Source organism: Mesoplodon mirus (assembly GCF_964341445.2).
Source record: "Mesoplodon mirus genome assembly, chromosome: 18".
NCBI classification, from domain to species: domain Eukaryota; kingdom Metazoa; phylum Chordata; class Mammalia; order Artiodactyla; family Ziphiidae; genus Mesoplodon; species Mesoplodon mirus.
The window spans coordinates 19,580,473-19,607,503 of NC_138994.1; the positions used below are offsets into that span (position 1 = coordinate 19,580,473).

The 27,031-nt window shown below is 54.4% G+C and overlaps 1 protein-coding gene across 1 annotated transcript; it reads left to right on the plus strand.

Moving 5' to 3' along the window:
* Positions 1-5,168: 5,168 nt before the first annotated feature.
* CDC42EP4 (CDC42 effector protein 4) lies at positions 5,169-27,031 on the plus strand. The gene is made up of 2 exons (XM_082605521.1): positions 5,169-5,315; positions 24,349-27,031. The coding sequence occupies exon 2, from the start codon at positions 24,468-24,470 to the stop codon at positions 25,512-25,514; it is 1,047 nt and encodes a 348-aa protein (XP_082461647.1). The 5' UTR covers positions 5,169-5,315; positions 24,349-24,467; the 3' UTR covers positions 25,515-27,031.

The following is a 27,031-nucleotide window of genomic DNA, read 5'->3' on the forward strand; positions in this document are numbered from 1 at the left end:
AGCAACCGATGTTCCACCCAAAGGTCTAGGATTTGGGAGGCTCAGTGCAAAGGAAGGGAAGGAGGTGGGAGCACCCCAACGAAATACACACAGACACCAGAACCTGCAGATTTGAGGAGGCTGTTCCTTTAAGTGCTTGGAACATCTGGGCAGATGTGTCAAATCACACTGGGACAGAGAGGAGGCTGAGCGATGCCTTCGGTTCAGCTCCTCCTCAACCCTGGGCTGTGCTCTGGGCCCCAGGAACAGATTTAATTGAGGTCTTCGGCGTGAATGTGGGCTGGGGGAGTGTGGTGACAGGGCAGAGGGTGATGATATTATCGTTACTGCCTTGAAGCAGGGTGTGTCAGTTCTCCTTGAAACAATGTGGAACCTTCTCGGGCAGATGGGAGTCGGCTTGGTAAGATGGTGCCCAGTCTCCCCTAGCGACTGCGCCTTGCCCGCCATGGCTCTATGGTAACAAGATCATTCATGCTTCAGCTAGAATCTGTTTCCTTTCCTGTTGTCTCGTGGTTTTGTGGCTGGAGCTGTAGGCTCCAGAGCCCCACTGCTTAGGGTTTCCCATGTCTTAGCTGTGCAATCTTGGGCAAGTTGTTTAGGCTTTCCTGTTTTTAATCTGAATAATGGCACTCATGCATGATTGCAACGAGGACTGCGATGCAGAATTCCTAACCTCCAGTAAAGTCTCAACACATGGCAGCAACCCTTGCCTTTTCTAAGTGCTTTTGATTTAGGCTGCATTTGCCTCCGAGCCGGTCTCTTGGGGAGAAGACAAGCCTTTTCTGGGCACAAACAAATGCTTTTTCCTTCCTCCAGTCCCTTTTCTGTCCATCTCTCCGGAGGCCCAGGAGGGCATCTGGTTGTCAGGGGGTGCCCTGCAGCAGAGTTGGGGCTCTGCCCACCTCTCCCCAGAGACAATAACAGAAAGCACGGCCATCTGCGGGAGCCCTCTCCTCCTCCTCAGCCCTAGAGCCCGACAGACACCTTTATCAGAAGCCCAGGACGGCCTCTTGCAGATAATGTGGTTCATCTTTCTGTTAGCTCAGTTCTGGGAAACACGAGCGGGGATGGGCCCACTCTGTGCCCAAGGAGGGACGCTCAGGAATAAATTTGTTCTAGAAGGTCTAACTTGGCCCTTAATTTTGAGACTGGCCAGTGTCCACGTGGGGGGGCCCTCGGTGTGGTCCGAGCTCTATGCCGACCTTTGACCTGAGTTATCCACCAACCTCACACCATGTGGTCCCCATTTACAGATGAGAAAACTGAGCCCCAGGAGCTCAAGTGACTTTTCTCAGGTCAGAGAGTGACAGTGGGATTGTCACACCCAGGGCCTGTGGTCCTGATCCAGAGGCAAGTGGAGGCCTCTGGGGGTGGGGCATGGCTGGTGGGGGCAAAGCTAGGCTCTCTTGCTTGTCCCAGGGGTCACTGGTGGGTGAAGCTCTGGGCCTCAGGACTCTAGGGACCACATGGAACATTCCTTCCAGGGTCCCTGTTTCCCAAACTTACTATCTTTAGCTGACGTCTATGCTAAGGCTCTGTGGAGCCCAGGGCTCTGGCTGTATCTTTCTTGTGCATTCTTTTCTCCCTCCTGGATAAACAAGACATTTAGTGTCACCGCCCACCTTTCTGGAAATGTCCCAGCTCAGTGGTCAGGGCAGCGGGCTGATAACATGATGATGCACAGTGACAGACAGGCCTCCTAAGTGGGGCATGGGGTGGGGAGGGGGCTATGTCATCTGTTCTTTCCCTGGCAGGGGGGTGGAGGAGCCACAGTCCCCAGAAACCTGAAGTTTGACTCAGCGATGACAATAGTAACTGTGGTTCCCTTCCATCGGACTAGACAGTTCACAGAGCAAGGCCACATGCTTATCTCCTTCCGCGCTTCTGATCGCCTCCTGTGGTCTGGATTGTTACGGCCTTACAGATGTGACTCAGACCAAGGTCACGCAATCCAGAGGTTCTGACTCCACGTCTGGACTCATTTCAGCAAACTCCATGGCCTCTGTGCCCTGCCCACACCCCCGTCACCTTCTCCTGGCTCAGCTCAACCCTCCTGCCACCTCCTGTCCTCAGAGAGTCCCCAGCCTAGTGAAGTGTCTCTCCCTCCGGGCCAGGGGTCTTCTGAAACCCAGCGTCTCCCTCACCCTCTGAGTCCTCAGGAGCTGCCATCTCAGGAGGGTAAACGAGACCCAGCGAGCTCATTGGGGGGTTACTAAACACGGCTCAGTTCTGACCCACACTGGGGATTCAGACAGCAATCAGACACCATCCTGTCCCCAAGGATCCCATGGGGACGACTTGTTGTTTTATTCTCTAGGTGCACTGGCTGCCCCAGAGCCCTGACGTTTTACTCTCAGGGTGGGTGAGGGGGTGGGTTCACGTGCCTGGAGCCTGGGGCAACAGAGCCCCCAGAGGTGGCCTTTGCAGCACATAGTGGAGGGCCTCACCCTGAGCCCCAGGCCCTCTGCCAGTGGCCTGGTATCCTGGGGATTTTCCCAGGTTGCACTGCAGAGGTTGCCCAGGCCCCGAGAAAGGGCCCCCGGTGATTCCCAAGAACAGGGAACCAAGGAATGAAAGAGCCTCTGCCCAGAACAGTGGGAGTGAAGGGCCCAGGGAGGGGGCAGGGCCTCAGGTCACCGAGGCTCCACCCCAAACTGTGCTGATGTCAGGCCCTGGTGACACCCTGAGGTGTCCATCCAAGACCTTCTCATCTAACCTCGGGAGAAGGAAATTCATGGGGTGGGGGACTCAGAATAGATATGGGAAGTCATAGAGCATTTGTGTGGGAAGGAACCTTCCAGAAAGTGACAGGACCTGCCCAGCGTCATGCTTTATGGCAAACACCAGACCAGAGTGAGTGAGGTCTTCCAATTCCTCTATAAGGGAACAGGATTAACCAACATAACTGACCCTGCTAGGGTTGGGGCCAAATTAGGTGAACCAAAATGCTCAGAACCCAGTGTTCACAAATGCTGGGATGTGTGTATTTGGGGTGGGTGGACAGGTGTGGGAAGGCAGGCCTGTGCAGCTGTGAGGATCACACACACCCAAGTCCCATGGGCAGGTCCCAGCAGCTAGAACAGGCAGAGACACACGTCCCGGCCTAAAGGCTTATAGGTCAAGTTACACCAAAGGTGCAGTTAAGACCTCAAACCCTTCTCCAAAGTCAGGGGCTTGGAACTTGCCAGAAATTTCAAGGTAGGTATTCAAGCTTCAAGTTTTCCATTGTGTTGGTTTCCTCTGATTATCTGTAGGCAGCTCTAGTCTGAAAGCTGGAAGCAGAAATTAGCCTCAGCAAAGGCCACTCGAATTGCACAAATCTGGGATTCCAACTATCAGAGAAAATTAGCACTTTGTTTTTATTTCATTTTTTTAATTGAAGTATAGTTGATTTACAATGTTGTATTAGTTTCAGGTGTATAGCAAAGTGATTCAGATATATATATATATATTTTTTCAGATTCTTTTCCCATATAGCTTATTACAAATATTGAGTATAGTTCCCTGTGCTATACAGTAGGTCCTCGTTATCTATTTTATATATAGTAGTGTGTATACGTTACTCCCAAATTCCTAATTTATCCTTCCTGGCACTTTCTTTCAATCAAGCCCCCCTGCCAGTGTGCTGGCAATGCAGTGGTGACCAGTCTCTAGAGGCATCTACTGAGCTCCTTCCCGGAGCAGCCTGTAACCACTGAGGGCAGGGATTGGACTTAATTCACCTTTATCCCCAAAGGCAAACTTCAATGTATGTTCAATGTTTGTGGAAGGAGCCTCAGATGCAAAGCATTGAATTGGGATAAGGAGTGGAAGAATTACAAAGTCTTTGTTCTGGAGGTATGCTAAATTGATCATCTAATTGGGAAGGGCAAACCCCAGACACCTGTTAAAGGAGAACCAATTACTAACAGCTAGACCTAAAGACAAAATAATTGGTTAACAATGGAGGGAAAGAGAAGGGGTGGGGGCAGGTGCCTCAGAGAATCAGGAAAGTTTTGGGGGACAGATAAGACTTCAGCTTTGATTTCAGGTGGAAGGGACCTCAGACACCAGCAATGGGGGAGGGTTTACTGGGAGCCCTGTCTGGGAAGGTACTAGCCCAAAGGGACCCACTGAGGGGTCCCATTTAAGGGAAGTGGGAGGGAGTCTGGTGGCCTCTGCCACCCAGATCCCCTTCTCTCTTTTTTTTTTTTCTTCACGGGCTCTAGGCACACGGGCCTCAGTAGTTGTGGCACACAGGCTCAGTAGTTGTGGCGCACGGGCTTAGCTGCTTCGCGGCATGTGGGATCTTCCTGGACCAGGGCTTGAACCCGTGTTCCCTGCATTGGCAGGCAGATTCCCAACCACTGTGCCACTAGGGAAGTCCCTGGATCCCCTTCTCTTAAAATAAAAACCCAGGCGAGGGAGCTGCTCACAGCTAGGGAGCTTTCACTTTGTGCTGTGTACCCTCCTGGGCCACTTTATTAGTAACGATCATTTACCAATAGAAGTTATTCCTCTAAAAAGATTCGCATAGGATGCAGGCCGCGGGTCTCAGGAGTGCATCGCCCCTGAGGCTCACTTGGAATAGAACTCAGTTTGGGAGGCTACTCAGGAGGCAGGGGACACAGACATGGGAAAGCAGGAGAATCAAAGGCAGGTCACCAGGCCCAAACCCTTCTTACAACCACTCCGGGCCTGGCCTCGGGGCCCGGCTCCTCCCCCATCTCGTTTCTCGTAAGAGCCTGGGATGGAATCCACGACCCAGGCGTTGCCGACCCTGGGGGCTTCCATCTCCCTCGTCCTGGGGCGGGGAGGGAGGGAGCAGAAACTCCCCGGGGCGGGGGCTATTGTTGTCTGGTCACTGCTCGGAAGGGAGAAGAGCTTCAGGAGAGTCTCGTGCTAGGCCCCCGGGGGGAGTCACGCCCCTGACCCAGTGGCCCCAGGCTGGGAGTTGGGGGATCAGGGCCGGAGCGCAGCCAGGCGGGGGCGCTCCGGGGCCCCACCGGCCCGGGTCCTGGCTGGCCTCCCGGCCCGAACCGCCCCCTACGAAGCTCCCGGGGTCTCGGGCTTTCTGATTTGAACCGCGGAGGCCGAGCGGCCCGGCTGAGGTTCCCAACCGCCATTGGCTGCGGCGGCGCGGTGACATCAGCGCGGAGGGGCGCGGGAGGAGCCTGGAAGGGGAGTGTCCGAGAGGCTCCCAGCCCCGAAAGCCCGAGAGCCAGAGGGAAACCGACGCCGCGCGGACATGGGTCGTCAGCCCTGGCGCCTCGCGGAGCCCACGGAGGGGAGAGCGCAGCCGCGCCGTCCCGGCGCTCGCGTCTCTGCGGACCCAGGTAGGCGACGGGCACCCGCTTCTGGCCGTTGACAGCCACCTGTGCCCTGCGGGGCCTGGGTGGGCTCGGTTGGGGGACCTCGAGCCTCTCTAGGGAGCAGAGGGGATTGAAAAAACCGTGATAGGGGCGGTGGGGAGGGGAGCGGGGCAGAGCTCCCCACTTCTGCGCCCGCCCCGTGTAGCAGGGCTGGGGCCTGGGCGCGTGCGGGGCGGCCCGGGTGTCTGGGACCGGGGCCACGCACCCTGTGTCCGCGCAGAGCGGGGCTGGGGAGGACGGGGTGGAAGAGTCCGGAGAAATCCCGCTCCCAGTCGACTTCCTTTCCCCAGACTAGGATTCGCCGGTGCCGCCCCGGGCGCTGCTGCGGGTGGGGATGAGGGTGCGGTGGGACGGGGGACCCGGCTTTTAACGTTCCACCCCTTTGCCCGGGTGTGTCCCTGGGGGCAGGAGCACAGCCCTCGGCGGCGCGCGGCCCGCGGTCTCCCCGAGGGGGGCGTGAGTGCACAAAGTACTCCATGAATAAGAACGGGATTATTCGCCCGTAGTGGCGGAGGCGTGTACACTAGCTCTCGTACGCGCGCTGCAGCACACGCCGCCCAATGTCACCGGGCCGGGGAAAAGAGGGGCGAAGAGCTGCCTGGAAAGGGAACGGCCGAGGGAACAAATGCTCTCTCCCCACCCCTCCCTCCCCGCCCGGCCCCCGCCCCGCGCGCCCGCCTCCTCGGGAGACCCGGAGGCCGAGGCGCCAACCGGCGGGGTGGGGCCGCTTCCGAGCCCGGGAGGGGGCTACGCGCGGGACCCGGCAGAGCGCTCCCGGCCTGGCCACGAGCCGGGAGCGGTCGGTTAATGATTTAATCGCCCGTTTCGGGGGGGTGGAACTGGGATCGGCCGTTTCTAGCTCCGCCCCCTCCCTGGAGCGCCCCCCATCGGGGGCACAAAACTGCCCCCCTGCCCGGGCTGCGTCCCGGTGAGCCACTCTGCGGGCCGGGCCGCCTCCGGTGAGTGCTGAGCGGGAATCCGGAGCGAGGGCTGGAGGGCCGAGGCTAGGCGGGCTTCCTGGGGGAGGCCGGAGCCCGAGCCGGGGCGTGTGAGCGTGCGTGCGTGCGTGCGTGTGTGTGTGTGTGTGTGTATGTGTGTATGTGTGTATGAGAGAGAGAGAGAGAGAGAGAGAGAGACTGGGGGAGGGGTGCTCTCTGCTAACTAAAACCAGATTCCTTGTTTCCCGATGAGATGCCGCAGCCTGCGCTTTGGAAGTTTTCTTTTTCTCCCCGGGAGAATGGAGGGGAAATACAATGCTTTTTCTTTTCTTCTTGCAGCCCCTTGCAATCTGACAGGCTCCCACGTCCCTGGGCTGCGTCCACAGTGCCTATTCTTTGCTCTCTATCTGAGCAGTTGAACGGGGCAAGGGTCCCTGAGCTGTGTGAAGCCCCCTGCTCCTCTTTAGGGTGTTTGGGTGCTGGGGGGCGGGGCAGGAGTCTCCCTCATCCTTACCCCCAGAGGCCATCTGGACCAGAGCAAGCCTCTCCCCATCCAGCCCGCGTAAACAATGAGGGGCCCGGTTACAGGAGGGCCTCCAGCAATGCAACTTCTTTGCACAGTCTGGGTTTCTAATAACTCCCCACCCCCTCGGCCCCCTTTCTGAGGCTGGGGTGGAGGAGGGGACCACCGGCAGGATGGACTGAATTTTAAGAGAACAAAGAACAGGGCACAAAGGAAGGGGAAAGCCGAGCTGTGGATCTCCCCCAGGAATGGGGAGTTTGCTGGACCGGGGCTGGACTCAGCCAAGCCTCTAGGTGGCCCCAGGGGTCCCGAAGCAGTAATGGGGCACCCACTTGTGACTTGGGAGGCTCCATCCCTGGGGGGCAGCTAGGATCCTGTGTGAGTCTGGGGGTGCCTGTGGGTTCCAGCTTACATCAGCTGCCCTGTGTGAGCTGCCATGTGACTGACCGATTAGTGTGGTTTATCTCCTCCGAACTTGGACTCTGCCCCTCCAGTCCTTGGGGACAGCTGCTCCTTCCTACAGACAGGGGGTTCAGTGAGCCTTGGGCGATACCCAAGCCGGTTCTCCTGGTCTTCCCAAGGATCCCGGTGACCCCTGCAGGGACTGAAAATAAGCCAGTGGTTTGGGGTCTCAGCCCCTCTGCCATCTCCCTGAGTTCCTGGAGTCCCTGCTCACTGATGACCCATAGCTCACGTGACACTCTGTAGTTCAGGCCTGGACTTTGAGCATTCCTTCCATTTTTCTGGGATCCCCACCTTTCTCTTTCTTGACCCCCCTCTTCCATTTCCCTGTCATTTCTCTCACCCCCGCCCACTCACCGATTCTCCTTCCAGTCCGATGTACGGACACACCCAGCCTGCTTCTGTCCTGCTGCCTTCACAGGACTGGAGACCAGGGAGCCCCCAGCACGTGAGAGTCTAGTCTACAAAGTGGGGAGGTGCGGATGGGCAGATGTTGACCTGCGAGAGGGCTCGTAGACCCTTCTTTGCACTTCAGGAACTTTCCCAGCAGGGCCTCGGGCTGGCTCTGGTTCAGGGATCCTAACCGCCTCCACCTTTGGAGTGGTTGATTGATTTCTGCGGCCAGGACAGGCTGTGCCCAGGTGTGGCAGGCAGGATGTTTGCAGCTGGCCACCCCTCTATCGCCCTCTTCCGTGCCCCCTCTCCTCTGATTTGGAAGGTGGGAATGGACACGGCTCAGAGGCCGGAACAGCCAGACTCGCTGTCGGGCTGTGACTCCAGCCTCCTGTGGCTGGAGCTTCCACAGGCTCAGAGGATCTTGTCCCTGTGGGAGGAGGGAGGAGTCTGTCCCTTGGAGGAACAGGATCTGGGTTGATGCCAGAGATAAGGCTTGGGGGCGGAGGGAGAGGCGTTGAGCAATCTGGCCCTGGAAGCTGAGAGAGCCGACCCGGGCCTCGGTCTTCTGACCTGTGTACTGGAGGCTTTTCCTCAACCTTGGGAAAAGGAACCGAGCCCTGGACCCTTCCTGGCAGAGTGTCCTGAGGGTCAGCACCTCAGGGGTGCTCCGGAAGGCTGGGCCCCTGCCAGCCTGCTCTGGACAGGGAACTGGGGTGTGGGATTGTGCTGGGAGGGCCTTGTGCGCATGACTGGACCTGGCTCTTTCTTGGCTTGCAGGGTGTTGTGAAGGAAGTTGAGCCATGAGCATCCCGCATTCCCACTCACGGTGTCCCTGAAGCTCTAGCTTAAAATACGAGGAGCCTTGGGCTTCCTTCCAGTAACGTACATCAGAGTCTCCCCCAGGCACTGCCAGCTTGCAGCTCAGGGTGGCAGCACCGACATCCAGAGCTCTTCTTTGCCAGCAACAGGGGCACTGGTGGTCTCCACTCAGCCTCCCAAGCTGCAAAATGGTCTCCCTTTTGGGTCAGGTGAGCACAGTTTGGGGTTACCCAGACTGTAAGAAACTGCTGGCATTTCCCCCTCATTCCTTCATCCCAGGGGCTGAGGGCATCTGAAAAGCCACAGTGCCAGGGCAAGAAAGATCCCTGGGGCTGTATTCAAGGACAGCATCTCTTGCTCAGCCAGGGCTGCTCAGACCACCGTCTTCTGCCCTGGCCATCAGGGGTGACAGATGGTGTCAGCCAGGGCAGCCTCTAGCATCCCTGGGAGAGTCTCTGGGTTCTTATACCTGCATCCAGGCAGTTCTGGGGGTAACTGAACTTGGTCTGCAGACCCCAGCTTCGGATCTCCCCAATGTGACGGTGAAGCCAGGCTCTGTGTTCCGGTGTCTGTTCCCTGCCTTTCCTTCCTCTCCACACTCAGGCTTCCACTCCCTGCAGCCCTTCTCTGTTCCTCAGAATGTTGCCCTTGGTCCTGAGGCATCAAAAGGAGCCCCTGGGGCTTCCCTGGTGGCGCAGTGGTTGAGAGTCCGCCTGCTGATGCAGGGGACACGGGTTCGTGCCCTGGTCCGGGAAGATCCCACATGCCGCGGAGCGGCTGGGCCCGTGAGCCATGGCCGCTGAGCCTGCGCGTCCGGAGCCTGTGCTCCGCAATGGGAGAGGCCACAACAGTGAGAGGCCCGCGTACCGCAAAACAAAAAAAAAAAAAAAAAAGGAGCCCCTGTGTTCCCCGCAACCCTTGGGGTTTAAGGCTCAATCAAATGGTGGGAGTAGAGAACCAGAGGGAGCACAGAAGACACTTAGGGCTGGCGGTACCATTTGTTTACACCTCTAATGAGAATCAGGTTAGTTCCAAAGGACCAGGCTATATTTTATTGGGGGTTGATCATGTTGAGATTTTGTGCATTATATGTTGCTGGTAGCTGGTCCCCCAAATTCCTACGTTTGCTAACCTACATCCTAGGGAGGAACAGGAGGGCTTTCTCTTTTCCCACCTCCGCCTCATCCACCGTGTTGAACTGAAGTCCTGTCTAAGAAAAGCCAGGCTCCTCCCACATCTTGAAAAGGTTAAAGAAGAGAGAAGGGATGGCAGATAGGGAAAGAGACCAAGTCTCGGGGCTGCTCGATCCCCCTGCTGGTCTGGACTACAATCTATAGCTGGGCTTCGGATGCCCAGAGGACACCCACTGCCCCGCCCCGCAACAGTTCATCTTGGGGCCCCCAGGGACTTTGAAAGGAGTCAGCCTGGGAGCCTTTTGGATTAGGTGTCCTCAGGTGACACTGAAGGTATGTGTCCTCTTTGAACTAGAGGGGTGACCGTGGCCAGAGTGTCACTGGGGATGCTGGAATTCTCCTACCTTTCAAGGTATAGACATAGGGCACCTGCTGAGAAAGAACACGTTGTAGCGTCATTTTTGCAGCAGACACATTAAGAGTGCTCATCCCTTATGCATCCTTGTGTAAGGGCTTTACCTGTGTTAGCTTATTTAATCCTCACAATAGTTCTAGGAAGTACACGGTATTATCAATGGCTTTGAAAACTAATGAGGAAACTGAGGCACAGGTAACTTGTGCAGTGTGGCCCAGCCAGCTCGTGATCAGGGAGTCTGGCTCCAGGGTCCCTCAGGCTTGCACGTTCCATCCAGCAGGGTCAAGATGGAAATTCACCAGCCTGCTCCAGAGCAAGACCAGATGCACCTGGCTCCCTCTGGCGACCCACTCCTCAGCTGAGCGCTGCGCTCTCAGTAGAAGCGAAGTGAAACCAAACAAGGTTGGGCTGATCTGATTTCAAGCCCTGCCTTCTGAGGCCCCAGGCAGGAGGGAGGAGCAGTGGGGCTCCCACCAGGCACCCCTTCCCTGGTTTCTGGCCAGGGACACACACACACATCTCTTTATAGGAAGAGCCTGTAAACAAGCAAAGTTGCTGAATGCCCTCCAGCCACTAGCTCTTGGGAGTCTTGGCTCCAGAGCTGTCACTTCCTGTCACTCCCAGGTCACGGCTCACTCCTTTCCCTCCGGAGCTGTTGTAACTCCTGAGTAGTGAGGGGGGCTTTCTCCCTCCCCATCCAAAGCCTTCACTGCCATCCCTCCTGCTGCTTTCCTTCCTCTGGCCCAGAAGCACAGGGTTCTGGGATGAAGAGGGAGCTGGACAAAGGTGGACAAAGGTGGCAAAGCAGAGTGGAGAGAATGGCCCATTCCCAGCCCAGGACGAGCAGGGGTTCCCAACAGGATGGACTTCCTGGTGGGGGGCGGGGAGCCCGTGGTCTATATTTCCCAGCATTTATCTGTACTTTCCCTGGAGTGTGGGAGAGCCCAGACTCAGGATATTTTAAGTCAAATGCTATGCAAAAGTGCCCCGTGGATGTTCATGCGTCCATAACTTTCATCAGATCTTAGAGTCCAGCGCCCCAGTGATGCTTATGACACTCCCCTGATACGCCTTTCGGTAAAGTGGGGAAAGCCTAGGGTTCAGAATCAGGCAGACTTCAACAGCTTTGTCCTTAGCAGTGTGACTCGGGTGAAGCATTTAACTCTAAGCCTTAGTTTTCTTGTCTGCAAGATGGGGATGATGATGATAACTCCAGGGGATTGCTGGGAAGAGTACATGTGATAAAGTCTTTCAAATGCCTAGGACAGAGTTATTACTTGCCCCCCAAAAGGCAGTTTAATCAAAATGAAGCAGCTAGCTTGGTACAGAGTAAAGGCTCAGTGAGGTTCATTCCCTTTCTCATACTTCCTCTGTGACCCATGGTCCAGGGAGGGCATATCCACCTGAGCTCCATGGGTAGGATCTAAGATATCATTTCCCACTCTTTAAGCTAGACTGGACATTATCTTTTCCAGCAATCAAAGGGTAAATTAATTATCCAGGCTACATTGTGTTTTCCCACAACTCAACCTCTCTAAGTGACTGGTATCATTTTCCTAAAACTGTAAGAACTGTAACTTCTCTGAGATGGTTGAGAATATCTGCATGAATCCAGTGGTGAGTATCATGATTAACAGAAATACCCCTAGAACAGCGCCACTGTCAGTAGGAATATAAAGCCAGGCACATAAAGAACTTTTAAGTTTTCTAGTAACCACATTTTAAAAAACTACAGACAGGTGAAATCAATCTTAATATGCTTTATTTAAGCCAGTGTATCAAAAATACTGTCATTTCCCCATGTAATCATAAAAAAATTAATGAGATATTTTACATTATTTTTTCATACAAGGCCTTCAAAAATCCAGTGTATGTTTTACAACTATAGCACATCTCAATTTGGAGGCTAAATTTTATAAATAACCAGAATTTGGATTTCCTGAAATGTACAGCTAAAAAGGTAGATTCACACACTCGAGGTGTTTTAAACATACTTCAGTTTTCCAATAACTGAATCAAGCATTAACTTTTCATTTAAAATAATTAAAATGAAAGAAAATTTAAAAATTCAGTTCCTTGGTGGCACTAGAAATATTCCAAGCATTCAACAGCCTGATGTGATTAGTGACTACTGTGTTGGATGACTTAGGTTTTGAACAGCGCTGTAAATGCCAGGAACAGAGATCTTCATTGTCAGTAGTAGTATTCAACTTTGTGTTGGCAAGTGTAGCAAATTTAACGAGATAAGAATGAGGAATGAGGGAGGCAGAATTATTATTAGTTGCAGATGATGGGCTGGTCTACTTGCAAAGCCCGAAATATTTAATTATACGGTTGATTAGGGTGTGTAAGATAGTACAAGCTTAGTAGGGTGGCCATTAAAGAGGGAGAAATTTTATTTATTTATTTATTTCCTTATACATTTATTTATTTATGGTTGCATTGGGTCTTTGTTGCTGCACGCAGGCTTTTCTCTAGTTGCGGCGAGCAGGGGCTACACTTTCTTGCGGTGTGCGGGCTTCTCACTGTGGTGCCTTCTTTTGTTGTGGAGCACGGGCTCTAGGCAGGTGGGCTTCAGTAGTTGTGGCATGAGGGCTCAGTAGTTGTGGCTCACGGGCTCTACAGCGCAGGCTTAGTAGTTGTGGCACACAGGCTTAGTTGCTCTGCGGCATGTGGCATCTTCCCAGACCAGGGCTCGAACCCGTGTCCTCTGCATTGGCAGGCGGATTCCTAACCACTGCGCCACCAGGGAAGCCCGAGATATAAATTTTAAAATTGTAGCTTCCCCATATACCAGCTACAACCAGTCAGAAGATATAGCTACATAAAAGGGGCAGGGTACAAAACACTTGCACAACGAGAGGCCATAAAATAACTCAGAATAAACTTGACGTGTGTAAGGCTTGTAGGAAGAAAAACCACAAAATTTAATGGAGAATGTCTAAAAGACTTGAATAAATGGATATGAAGGCATGATGTTTTGATAAAGTCACTTCTTCCCAAATTAATTTATTGTTTGCTTTCAATGCCAATGTAATTCCATCAGGATTTCTTTTGGAACTTAATAAAATGTTTCTAAAGTCCATCTGGAAGACTAACTGCATTATAAAAGACAAGAAATTTTCAGAGAAAAGTTAGTGTAAGGGTATTATTCTACTAGATACTCAAAACATATTTTACAGAGTTGACAGTATAGACCTGGTTTAGGAATAAACAGATCAATAAGCAGAAAAGGAAGTCTGGAGAAACCGTGGGAAGTATCTATATATACCTGATGAAGGTAGCATTTGATTCTTTACTCATATTTTATAGCAGTTTTATACAGAACCAGTAACTAACTTTACTGTTATATTTTAATTTCTTATAAAATTGTGGGTCATTTAAAATAGATAAGCCACAGACATCTTTGTATTTCCTGTTAGTATTTTTTCTCCATGAGTAGTTTTTCATTATTACCTTACCTATTACTTTTAGAAGAAGTGAATATTTCCATAAAACTTGGGGGTGGGGAAGGTCTTTGCTTCATAGTACTAAAGCCAGAAATTGTAAAACAGATTTGACCGTGTAAAAATTAATAAGCACTCTATGGAAAAGAAAACAACAAAATCACCACATGGAAAATGGGCATATGATACATTTGCAGAAATATTTGCAAAATATAGTCAATATTTTTAAGAGCCTTCATATTTTAAGTCATACAAATCCATTGGAAAAGGTGAAGCCCCCTTGCCCCCACCCAAAAAATGTGCAGAAGCCATCAACAAGCAATTCACAGGGGAAATGATATTTTCTTTAAATGCTCACCCTCTTTAGTAACAGAAGAAATGAAAATTATAAGTTTGAGCGTGGTGCCGATTGCAGTTTTGTTGTTTTCAATTCAGCTGAGGACACAGTAACGCCTGTTGTTAGACACCATCATCCTGTGTTGGTGAGACTGCAACGTGGTAAAACCTTCTGGAGAACAAGTTAAGGAGAAACAAAAGTAATTTTACTCACTTATAAGTAGGTATCCTCCGGAAATAAGGACTCGGACAGACTTAGCTGGAAGGCTATTTGTTACAGCGTTTGAACAAAACTGAAACAACCCAGCATTCATCAGTGATCTGCTGGATGTAAAACTGAGGCTCTCAGGACTTAATCTAAAATAGTGTAGCATTATTTATGAACATGTAACTATTTTCACTCAAACATGAGTGATGGTTGGCTTTATTCATCCCTCTACAATGGAAAGTGCTGCTTGTATTAAAAAAGAGGGAACATGTCTAAATCAGCACAATCCCAGAGAAGTAGCACACAAGTCCCTCACATAATTTACAGTTTGAATAGATACATTTTAGAAAGTAAAAAGAGAGAGGTGAAATGAACACTTTCTTTAACCCAGTATATTCCAAATATTATCATTTTAACATGTGATCAGTATTTTAAAATGAGCTATTTTGCATTCTCTTTTTAAAGTCTAAGCCTTTGAAGTCCAGTGTATATTTTACCCTTTAGCACATGTCAACTTGGATATTTCAAGTCCTCCACTTTGGGTGCACATTTCAAGTGCCCCATGGCCACCTCGGGCTGGGGGCTGCCATATTGGACAGTGTAGGCGTACATTATTTAATAACCCCTAGAGAGCAGCAGAGAGTGGGCATCATTAAGTTCTGTAGTTCACCGCGTGAGTCCCCGCTCTGACAAGAGCCCGGTGTCCTGATTACCTGGAGTGAGTTCATCACCCTCCCCAGCAGTACTCCTCTCCTGCCCCCCAACAGGGATGCCTGGACAATGGACATTGGCTGTTTGCTGCTGTGGGAAGCATGTAGTGAGATTGGGACTTTGTTCACTTTCCCTTCCCCGGGATCTGCCCGACTGTGGCTGAACAGTGGCACCCTTGGGCCAATGAGCCCAAGGTCTAGATTGGCTGGCAGGCAGGGAGGGTGGAGCAAGCACCAGGCACCCAGCCTGGGAGGTTTTAGGAGAAGGGTGAGGTCAAGGTTCTGGTCTTCCTTTCTGGCAGCTGGAACCATCAAGAAACACAAGATGGAGATTGGAGCAGGACAGCCATGAGAAACACTTGAGGTGGGGCTTTGTGCTGGGCCCACTCTTCTAACTTTGCTGGGAGAGCCCTGGCTTCTGCTTCAGGGTGGTCCTCCCCACCTCTCACCTCCCGGGGGGTCAGAACATTGGGAGGGTCCTCAGAGCAGGAAGCTGGAATGAGATCTTGTGTAAGGAGGAGCCCATCCGAACCGTCCCTGGGAGCAGGTCTCTGATGGGGGAGTCAGTCAAGTGAGTCTTGGTCCCAAGGTCTTATCTTAGATGAACAGCCTCCCTAATCCCACCCCACCCGTATCCCTCCGTCCATGTGCAGTGTTCTCAGCTGCGGACAGCTGAATAAGCCAGAGAGCATCACCTCATACAGGAAAGCTTGTGCTCCAAGGTCTGCCAGAAACGGGCTCACACCACCATTTAGTAGCTGGGAGAGTGAGCGAGGGCATTCGTTCCATCTGAGCCTCAGTTTCTCTTTACGATGGAAGCAATCGTGACACCCTCCTTGCAGGGTCAGAGGCACAAATTTAACGATGTCGCCGCACAATGCCTGGCATGCAGCAGGCACCCAATAAATGAGAACTGCTGACAGCACCGCTATTTCTGCATTACTGGTGGTCATGGTCAGCCAGTGGCTGGAGCATGAGGGTGTCCTTGTGTGACCCCGCCCCTTCTCGTTTCCTCTGCTCTTTTGTAGCCATCAGGAGAGCTGAGCTGGGGCGGTGGAAGCAGCAGAGACCGAACCTTCACCTGCCCAGAGTTCCACTGGGGGATGGCCATGTGGGAGGGAGGCTGGCCTCCAGCTTAGGGCTTCAGTGTCGCTGGAAACTGGCCAGTCTCCGGGGTGGGGGTGTGGGGATGGTTATTTTTCACCTGCTCAGTTGCGGAGGCTCAAGCAGCTGTTGGGAAGCTGGTTCTTTTGGGGGGTCCTAAGCTCCCTATTTCCCCTGCCACCAGGTTTTATAATAGATTGCCTACTTTCTCCTCCCAGACAACTTAAAAATAAAACGAGGATGTGATAAACTTGTCCATCTGGGGTAGATGCAGATTTAGGGGGACGGGAGAGAAAGAGAACAGACCTCGACAGGAGATTTTTTGATATGAGAGTGTGTGGTCTGAGCCCCGCGCTCCCCCGCCCGGCCCCCACCTGGCGCCTTGTATGGGCTGCAGCTGCTGGACCCTGAGAACTTGAGAGTTTAAAGCTGGTTTGGAAATTAAGATTTTTGCCTTAAGCCTTTGATGCTTTGGGGTTTTTTACTATTATTATTATCCAAACAGCACTACCACATTAAAGGAAACTTAAAAAGAAAAAAGCCTGTTTTCCTCTCAAGCCTGACATCACTCCTGAGTTTCTCTGCCTGCCCTTTTGCCTTTATTTGTGAATGTGTATGTGTGTGTAGTTTGTGATCACTGTGTGTAAACAAGCCTAAATTCTGCCTTTTTTCCTTCCACTTGATGTCGTTTGGTAAACAGTTTTCCATGTCCTGCATGGTCTTCACTGACCCTGCTTTTCATGCCTGCAGGATAATCTGTTGAGTTAACGGCTCCTAGTTTGCTCAACCATTTTCTTCTTGTTGGGTGTTAGGTTGTTTCCAATCTCTTGCTATTATGAATAAGGCTTCAGTGACTGTCTGTGTTAGGGACTTTTTTCTGCTTTGAAATAGTTCCATAGGGTAGGTTTCCCACTGCGGGCACTCCTGAATCATTCTTGACTGAAAGTCTATTCAAAGAATCTGCCGTAATTGCCGATGCCCCAAGACCACCCTGTCCTGGGACCATTGTCTCTGAGCAGCATTTGATCCCTATTTTTTCTTTTCTTTTCTTTTCTTTTGAAATTAATTTATTTTTTATTTATTTATTTTTGGCTGCGTTGGGTCTTCGTTGCTGCGCACGGGCTTTCTCTAGTTGCGGCGAGCGGGGGCTACTCTTCGTGGTGGTGCGCGGGCTTCTCATTGCGGTGGCTTCTCTGTTGTGGAGCACGGGCTGTAGGCGCACGGGCTCAGTAGTTGTGGCTCGCGGGCTGTAGAGTGCAGGCTCAGTAGTTGTGGCGCACGGGCTTAGTTGTTCCGTGGCATGTGGGATCTTCCTGGACCAGGGCTTGAACCCGTGTCCCCTGCCTTGGCAGGCGGATTCTTAACCACTGCACCACCAGGGAAGCTCTGGTCCCTGGTTTTGTACCACTCTCCCTGCCTGGTGGCACCTAGTACCTGCTGTTGGGTGGGAGGGAAGTCCTTCCCCTCCCCTTTCCAAGCTCAATGCCACCAAGATGATAACAGACACAAGAAGGTCTAGCCCGGTGCCTGGCAGTGAGTCAGCCCCCATGGTATCTGCAAAGGACCTTTAGACATTGGGAGACAGGGGACCTGGGCGCCGGTGCCATCTGGGCCCCTTACCAGCACCTTGGCCTTGGGCAAGTACTTTTCTCCACCCCAGTAGCCCAGTCAAGGCCACCAGGCTGGATAATCTCTGGGTGTCCTCCGTCTCAGTCTTAGGAATCTCTGAAGTTGAAGGCATCGTGGATGCCTCCGTGGGAGTCACGTGACATTATGGGTACCGTATTGTGGCACCCGCAGGGGTGTGCAGAATAATCCACTGAGATGTGATAAGAAAACACCAGAACTTCTATGTCATATATTGACTTTCTTTAAAAGAAAGAAAACTAAAACATATTCGTTGCTGCATGGATTGACAATAGCCATGTATATAAGCTATAAAAGATATACGAGTGTGTGTGCATAAATTACACGCTCCCTATTTTGATGTGTGGAGGCCCCTGCACTTTGGGTCCTGCGGGGCTATTTTAGTGGCTGGAGCCCGGGTGTGGGAATAAAACCTTCCATCCATGACCCAGGGCAAATCTCTGAATTTATCCCCTCTATCTCTGAGTGGGGTTGCTCCACACCCAGGTATTTTAAGGCGATATTTGACACAGATACACAAGTAGTACAGGAGTTATAATAGTGATATTTCACATTTCTATCCTGGGCTCTTTCTTCTCTTTTTAAATTTTTTTTTTTTTTTTTCGGTACGTGAGCCTCTCACTGCTGTGGCCTCTCCCGTTGCGGAGCACAGGCTCTGGATGCGCAGGCTCAGCGGCCATGGCTCACGGTCCCAGCCGCTCCGCGGCATGTGGGATCTTCCCGGACCGGGGCACGAACCCATGTCCCCTGCATCGGCAGGCGGACTCTCAACCACTGCGCCACCAGGGAAGCCCTTCTTTTTAAATTTAATTGTGGATATTCAGGCTCAGATTATTTTAAGACGGTGCCTCCTACCATCCTGGTGCAAACAGCACACTTTCAGATATGAGAGGGCTTGTGGCACTGTTAGTGAAGGAACTAAAAGATTCCAGATATACTGAAGTCAGCTAAAAATAACCACACAGCCCCCACTGAAGTTCCTCCTATTCTGTGTAACAGTGTGCATCAAAGCACCCACAGTTCTCATCCTTTCCCTCTGCTGTCCATCAGCTGTTGGAACGAAACAGTCTTCCCCTTTCTCTGGGACTCCTTATCTTCACAGGATGAGGCTGGGGAGCATTCCAGAAAGCGCTGGATCTTTCTCTGGCGACAGAAGCCAGAGCCCCTAACCTCTTACAGGGCATCGTGGCCCGCGTCGCGCTGCGTTTCTTGCACAATCCCCTGCAGCCTGTTGTTCCAGCTGACAGATGTTGTGTAGCAGAATGCTTCCCCCGTTTTGGCAAAATCAAGTTCTTTCTGGTGGCAGAAAGTTGGTTGCACCCCGAGGGAAAGGTCCCTGGCGTGCCGGCTGAGACGCACCCCGGCAGAGGACTCCTGGGCTCGAGCTCCCCTTTGAGTCTGCCCTCCCTCTCCTCCCCTCTCTGGGCCCTCAGCTCCTGGTGTCTCCAGCTCCAAAACCTGCCTCTGATGTGCCCCCCCTCTGTCCATCTCCTTAACCACACCCTCGTCTTGGCCCCCATCCTCTTTGCCCTGAATTCCTGCTTCCCCTCCTCCCCCTCCAATCCAGCCACTGCCATGGGAACCTCCAAACACACAGATGGGATGGCTTCCTGCTTAGGGAGGTTTCCTTTGGTACCTAGAACGCCATCCAAACTCCGGCCTGGGCTTCCTGGGAGGGCCCTGTGTGACCTGGCCCCTGGGTTTTCATTCCCGTTCCTCAAACACAAGCTTGTTCCCCCCTCAGGGCCTTTGCACATGCTGTCCCCGCTGCCGGCATGTTCTTGGCATGCCTGGTTCCTTCTCATCCCTCGGTTCTCAGAGGGGCCTCCCACAGCCCATAACTCCCGTGCTCACTCTCCCTCGTTTCCCCCTTGACCCTGAGGACTACGAGATACCGTTTTATTTGCGTGTTTACAGCCCCGTCGCCCACCCACCCACACTCACACCACAGGTGTGCCCAGGGGGTCTGGGCTTGTCCGCCTCATTATGTTCACTGCTCTGTCTCCAGGGCCCAGAGGAGTTATGGGGAAATTGGTGGGTGTGCAGTAAGTCAGTGAATGAGTGAGTGAGTGAATGAATGAATAAGGGAACAAAGCCACTTGCATCCAGTCCAAGCCGCGACCGAAGTCATCGTGTCAAATGCCGCGTTGCTGGGGGCTGGAATCGGACAGGATGGGTGGTGAGAAGGGGGCATGGTGATGGAGGGGCTGGCTGCCCGGTGACCGTGGCAGTGGGCATTGAGGCATGTGTGCTCTGTGTGCCAGGGTGAGCTTCCAGGTCAGCTGCACGGCGGAAGCCCTGCCTGGCTGCCCCGGGAGAGCTCGGGTCTGTCTGGGAGCTGCTGGGCTGAGGTGGGAGGGCAGTGCTCTCTGGACGGCCCGCCGGAGAGGTTAAGGGAGGGTCCAGGCCAGGGCTGTCCTCTCCCGTCCCGGGAGCTGAGCTGAGCTGAGGGTGTGCTTGGTGTCAGTGCAACCGGGGACCTGGCCTTGCAGGGAGGGCTCATCGCCCCTGGCTTACAGGAATGTCCTGTGGTCAGTGGGCCAATGGTAGCAGAATCTGATTCCAGCAGAGGCTGGAGAGATGCAAGTTGCTGCTCCGTTTCCCCTTGCTTTGCCAGGAAAGGGGGATGTGGCTTCCAGGGTGGCAGGGTCGGGGAGTTCCCCCCAGGGCGGGCTGTGGGGAGCGGCCGCCTGTCATCTGGCGGCCTGTTTTAGCCACTCCCCCAGAGCTGGGTCACAGGGCTTAGCCACGCCCCCTCCCGAAGCCACAGCTCCCTAGGCACAGTCCCTTTCCGGGTGGGTGCTCAGGCCCCCCCGAACTGCCCCCAGGACTGGCCCAGGGCACCTGCTCATACTTGTACTCAGAGTTCCACCTCCTCACCCCCAAATTGCTCTCTGGTCAAAGCTTAGGGTGACAATGTCATGAGGGTACCATAAAACCAAGGATTTAATACAACCCGGTGAGTGAGCTCTTGCCAGCCCTGAAGCCTGGCCTGTCCAGCCTGAGCTCTAGCTGTAGGGCCCCAGGGCTGCTGCAGCCCCTCCTTGCTGGGCTGGGGGACCAGTGGGGGACTCCATCTGGGCCCCATCTCTCAGGACTTGGGACATTTTCATGCTGGATACTGAAGATGGTTTGGTTTTTCACAAGCCGCAAAGCCTGGTTCCCACCCCAGGGAGCGAGACCACAGACGGCAGATAAGCACTGGCCAGACCTGCTCTACCTTCCTGGGCTGTGGGGCTGTGCAGGGGCCTAGGCACCTCCCCGCCAGCCCTCTTATCCTGATCTCGAGCTCTACCCTCGAGGACGTGCCAGGGGTGGGGGCCCTTCTGTCCTGTAGCCGCGATGGCCAGTATGCCTGGTCCCTGCCGGTGGCCACGGGTCTGCACCATCTCTGCCGAGCCCTGGGCAGCTGGGCCTGCGGTTTCCCTTTCTGTTCTTTTTAATGAGCACTTAAGATCAGGGAGACCACAGCGCCTGACGCTTACTGGCTCTGGGGATTCCTGCCGTTATTCTGAAACCCTTACGCAACTCTGGAGCTTCATGTCACTGATCTCACAATTCTGATCCTTTACGTTCCCTCCCTTCCCTCCCTCTCTTTTTTTTTTCTTTCTTTTTTTTCATTTTTCTTTCTTTTCTTTTTTTAATTTGTTTGTTTTTCTGTTCACCTGGTGATTAGTATGTGTTTTATTTTCACATGTGCACGCTCACTCCAGGGCAGGGTTTCTCAACCCAGGGCAGTTTTGCCCCCCAGGGGACACTTGGCTACTGGCATCTGGTAGGTAGACACCAGGGATGCAGCAGAGCATCTTACAGTGTGCAGGACGGCTCCCACAACAGAGAATTCTCTGGCTAAAGGTGTCGGCAGTGTCAGAATCTGCTCCAGGGTAATACAGGAATCTTCTTGAGGCAGCGGCCAGGCTTCTCCTTTCTCTGGACTCCTCCAGCCAGAATTGGGGAGGGTAACTGACCGGAGATGCTACCCACCGAAGGCCAGAAAGAGGCCTGGCACGGAGCAGAGAGAGCACTGGACCAGGAGACCGGCTTCCAACCCAGCTCTGCTCTTAGGCACATAAATTTGGATAAGTCACTTTGCTTCAATGAACTTGTTTTCTCATCTGGAAAATGGAAGAGCTGAAGAACACAGGATTCTGTGACCAGAGCCAGGAGCTGAACTGCAGGCAGGTTGAAGACGTGGACCCTTTGTATTCTTGCTTCACTGCCCTGGTGGCAGCAGAAGCCCGAGGGATTCTCCAGTACCAAGAGTGCCTTAGAAACCTGGCTTGAGTTTCTTCTATGCCGAACATGTCTGAGGCCAACTCACTCCATCCTCCTTCTCTCTTGTTTAGCCAAAGAGAGTTTTCCCCAACGTTGGCCTGAGAGCCCATGGCTGGCCCAGAGGGTCACATATGGTGACTCTCTCCCGGAGCGATGTGGAGGGGATGACCCTAAGGCCAGTACTTTTCACGTGTCTAGTTAAGGCGTCAGCAAACTATGGCCCAAATCTGGCCCACCACTTGTTTTTATATATAAAGTTTTATTGGGACACAGCCATGCCCATTTGTTTATATACGGTCTGCTGCTACTTTCCTACCACTGCGAAGGTAGAGCTGAGCAGCTGGGACCAAGACCGTGTCAGTCATGAAGCTGAGAACCTTTGCTGTCTGGACCTTTATGGAAAACGTTTGCCAAAACCTGGTCTAGCTGTTCCGTGTCTTAATTGTTTAGACGTTAGATCCCAGGGCATGGGCAGGAGCGAGGGGCCAGGTCAGAGGTAGGGGAAGCGAACTTCCTGAGGGTCTGGGGGGAAGGAGGAGAGAGAGGAGGGCGAGCTGACCGACTGTAGTGGGTCATCTCAAGGCCTTTCAGAGGAGTCCTCACCTGACTCCGCCCAGCCGGGCTCACCTGTGTGGCAGGTGAGCCCTGGTACCTGGCTCTCGCCACCCTCCCCCGCCCTGGAGTGACAAGCACTATGACTGCCTGGGGGTTGGGGGGGACCATCTGGCTGGGCATCAGCAGCGGGACAAGGAACAAAGAACGGGAGAGCGTGGGGAGGGGGTTAGAGGGCACAGAGAAGTCAGGCTGGGAGCCCTGGAGCCGGGCCGTAGGCTGAAGTGACCTTGTCCTTGGGCTCAGGAAGGCAGAAAGGGAGCAACCAAGGGGCTGGGGTGGAGGTGGGGGGTAGGAGGGAGGTGTTGGCCTTTCAACAGGTGTTTGAGGACCGACTGTGCCATGCACTGCTGGACGGGATTCAGTGGTGACAGGCCCTTTGGAACCCTCCGGAAGCTCATAGTCCAGTGGGAAGATGACAGTCGAGCCGAGCCAGCAGTGGTAGAATGACAGAGCCAGTGCCTGCTGGGAGCAAAGACGTCCACAGTGCTGGGGGTCGGCAGGAGGTGGTCGGGCAGGAGGTGGTCGGGAGGTCTCACCCGGGCTAAAGCAGCTTTACTGTAAGAAGTGACAGCTCAGCTGAGCCCTGGAAGACGTTGGGTGAGCCAGGTGACAGGTATTCTAGCCGGGAGCTGTGCATGTCCAGCCCTGGAGTCCGGGAGACGGAAGCTCAGGGCCAGGGCGGACCGCAGGGGTCGGGGAGCAGCGAGGAGTGAGGCAGGGACTGGGGGTGGGATCAGGGGGTCTGCACGGGGGAGTCCTGGTCGGGTTTTGATTTAGCCAAAAGGTGAAGGAGGGGGGAAGGGGAAGCAGGGCCAACTGGGATGTGGTGGCCTAGCTTAGGGCAGCATCGGGGGTGAGGAAGAAACCCGGTGGGACATCCTGGGTTGCCCTTGGCAACAGGGAGGCTGGGCCTGGAATGCGGGGGCCGTTGGGAGCTGTGCCGTTAGCAGGACTGGTGGCCCAGGACCACCCCCTCACCCGCCAGCCTTGGTTAAGTCCCTGCGCCCACATCACCCCACTCTGCTCAGCCCTGCGCTGCTGGGTTTAGCACTGGGGGCTGGTCTGGCTTCAACACTGGACTTCAACTTGGCCCTTGCCAGGAGCTGCATGGGTGGTACCTGCCAGGAGATCTCAGAGGCTCTCCTGACCTCCCTGCTGATGCTCTTCGGCTCATTAATCACCTGGGGGTCTGCGTTCCCAGGGCGCCTCGGCCATCTAGGGCTTAGTCTCCGCCTCCCTGCACCCCTAGTGATTGAAGACACTGGGAGTTTCCCAGTCTTGGTCTCTGAGAGGTGGAGGGTGGATCCTTGGCAAAGAGCTTGGGGCTCCACTGTGGAGACGTCGCAGGCAGGATCCTCACCTCGGGACACCCACCACGGGCCCGAGGGCTGGGGAGCTGGTCCTGTGGGTCCCGGCTGCTCCACCCGATTCTGATTCAGAGAGTGAGCTGCCGCCCACGTCTGTGGAGGTGCCAGGCAGCGCCTCCCTGGGGCCTGTGCCGTCCTCTCCCTCCTCTAAGGACCGTGATTCAGAATGAGGTGTCCACTGACTCCACAGGGGCTGAGGTCAGGCAGCAGGGAGAACTGACTTACAGCGTGTCTCGGGACTGGCTGTTCACTGGAGTCACGTCTCTCCGGGGTCGGCTGCCTGGAGTTGCCTGTGTACCTCCGCCTCTAGGGGCGTCCTGGTTGCGGGGTGCGGGGGGCATTGTCCTTTAGAAGAAGGCTCTCTCGCTCAAGTCTCAGGGAGAGCGTGCCTGTGGCTACTTGAGCTCCAAAAAGCGCTCGCCTAACCGGAGAGCCTGTGCGAGGAGAAATAGGCAGGGTCATGAAATTGATTGCCGGCTTATTTCACACCATTAAGTTTTGTAGGAGAGCGGAGGTTTAAATAACAACAACCCCTGGGCAGATGGGCTTTTGTGCTGAGCGGACAGCTGGGTTAACCCTTTCCCTGCTGTTCTCTTCTTGCAGCCCTATGATCTCCTCCTTATCGCCCCCTCCGCCCGCCGGACTTCAGATCTGACCTCAGATCCGCCTGCTGTCTCTGGAGGGGACCCCCTCCTCCCCTCCCCCCCCGCCCCCCGGGCAAGATGCCGATCCTCAAGCAGCTGGTGTCCAGCTCCGTGCACTCCAAGCGCCGCTCCCGAGTGGACCTCACGGCCGAGATGATCAGTGCCCCGCTGGGCGACTTCCGCCACACCATGCACGTGGGCAGGGCGGGGGACGCCTTTGGGGACACCTCCTTCCTCAACAGCAAGGCTGGGGAGCTGGACAGTGAGTCCGTGGACGAGCAGGCCGCCGCCTCCTCCAAACGCGGCCTCCTGTCCCGGAAGTTCCGGGGCAGCAAACGGTCGCAGTCAGTGAGCAGGGGGGACCGGGAGCACAGGGACGTGCTGGGCCCCCTGCGGGACTCGGCCCTCTTCGTCAAGAATGCCATGTCCCTGCCTCAGCTGAACGAGAAGGAGGCCGCCGAGAAGGGCTCCAGCAAGCTGCCCAAGAGCCTGTCCTCCAGCCCTGTGAGGAAGGCCGCCGGGGAGGGCAGCCCAGAGGAGGCGGGGCCTCGGCGGAATGGGGCCTCCGCCCCTCACTCCCCCGACCCCCTCCTCGACGAGCAGGCCTTCGGGGACCTGGCGGATCTGCCCGTGGTACCCAAGGCCAGCTTTGGGCTGAAGCACGCCGAGTCCATCATGTCCTTCCACATCGACCTGGGGCCCTCCATGCTGGGCGACGTCCTCAGCATCATGGACAAGGGCGAGTGGGAACCGGAGGAGGAGGGGGAGGCCGGTTGCCATGGTGACGAGGACCCAGCAGGCAGCCCCACCCAGGCTCCCCCGCCGGTGGCGGCAGCCCCTCCCCCGGCAAGGCAGGAAGGCGCGGGGGGCCCGGACCTGCCCGCGCTGCCCTCGCGCGCGCTGCCGGAGGAGGGCTGGGCCCCCAGCCCCGGCTCGGCCCGCAGCGGGGGCAGCAGCCACACCACGCGGGACAGCAGCTCCCTGTCCAGCTGCGCCTCGGGGGTCCTGGAGGAGCGCAGCCCCGCCTTCCGGGGGCCGGACCGGGCCCGGGCCACTCTCCCGAGGCAGCCGGACCCCGAGTTCTCCTTCATGGACGAGGAGGAGGAGGACGAGATCCGAGTGTGAGGCCGGCCGGAGGTGGGGGCTCTTGGCTTTGTCTCCTCCCTCTGACCCCCAGCCCTGCAAGATCAGCCAGGATCCTGGCTGCGGGCCCCAGACAGACCCTGGACCTCATGGATAAGGGGCGCTGGCCGAGCCTGGGGGCCCTCGGAGGACTTGGAGCTGTGGCTCGGGTGCCTGACTGCTTTGCACACCCTGCCCTGCCTGAGCTCGTAGGACGGGGCTGTGTTCTCGCCGCGGGAATTGGCTTTCCTCTCCCGGCCTCCAGTGGATGTCCGCTGTCAACCTGAGTCCCTGCCACGTGCAGCCATAAGTGACCGGCGGTGGCCGCCGGAATAAACGCCCGTGGCAGGTCACAAGTCCCGGCCCCTCCCTCCCTCTATCCCCAGCTCCTGTACGGGGAGCCCCTCGGAGGAAAGGCGGACTGAATGTGTACACTCAACGCGACCCCTTCCGCGGGGTGAGAACAGGATGCAGAACGGAAGGAAGGCACTTCAAGAAGGGGCCCTTGCAGGATGACACTAACTAGGACAGGCTGCAGCCCTTGCTCAGTCCCTCTGGGTTTGTTTGTTCTTGTTGTGTTTAAATCTTTTTAGAGCGATACCGGGAACCGTGTTTGTAGGCCCGCCACCAGAAGGAAAACGAATCCTTTTAGAAAACCTTTATACTAAGTGCTTCCAAACTTTATTTAGAACTGTATGGGGTGGAGGTCTGTGCGTGTCTGTCCTCGGCCCCCTCCCCCATAGCTATTAACGACAACAGGCAGCCAGTGTAGAAAATTTCTGGAAAATGATTATTAAAAAGAAAATGTCATTCCTATGGGGGGACAAAACCTCTTTTGACTGGGTTGTTCAACCCCCAGACTGACTACTTCCCTTTCCTTTCTCAGGCCTCTGCCAGCAGAGCCCCCTTCCCCACTTCTGAGTCAGTGGTCCTGAGGGTATAGGGTTGCCAGATTTAGCAACAAAACAAAACAGAAAGCAGAATGCTGAGTTAAATTAGAGTTTCAGGCATGCAAAGGATAATTTTTTAGTGTAAGTATGCCCCATGCCATATTTGTAATACACTCATGCTAAAAAATTAGTTGTTGTCTTTCTGAAATTCAGATTTCACTCTGCACTCTTAGAACCCCACCCAAGGGGATTGAGTGGAGGTCGGGTGCGAGCCCCCAGGATTCACGGATGATGATTTTTCTGTCCTGGCAACAGGCTGACTCACCTTCTCCTGTCGCCTTGTAGCCAGTGGAGGGAGGGGGACGGACAGTACTGCCACGGGGTCCAGCCAGGGCTGGCGGCGGGTGTAGCTGCCCTAGCCTCCTGCGTTTTGCCAGATCTGGACTCAGACACAACCTTAGTTCTTGAATTGGGTGCCCACTGGTTTCCAGCCATGTAGCCCCTGCCAGCTGCTGCCCTTGAAACCCATCTAGACAGCGGTCAGTTCCAGATTCTAAACTGTATATATTTTTTTTCCGTGAAAATGTTAAAACAGCAAGGAAACATTAAAATAAAAGGCCTTACAGCATG

Coding starts and splice junctions, on each gene's coding strand:
- CDC42EP4 (XM_082605521.1), top strand. CDS start 24,468: ATGCCGATCCTCAAGCAGCTGGTGTCCAGCTCCGTGCACTCCAAGCGC.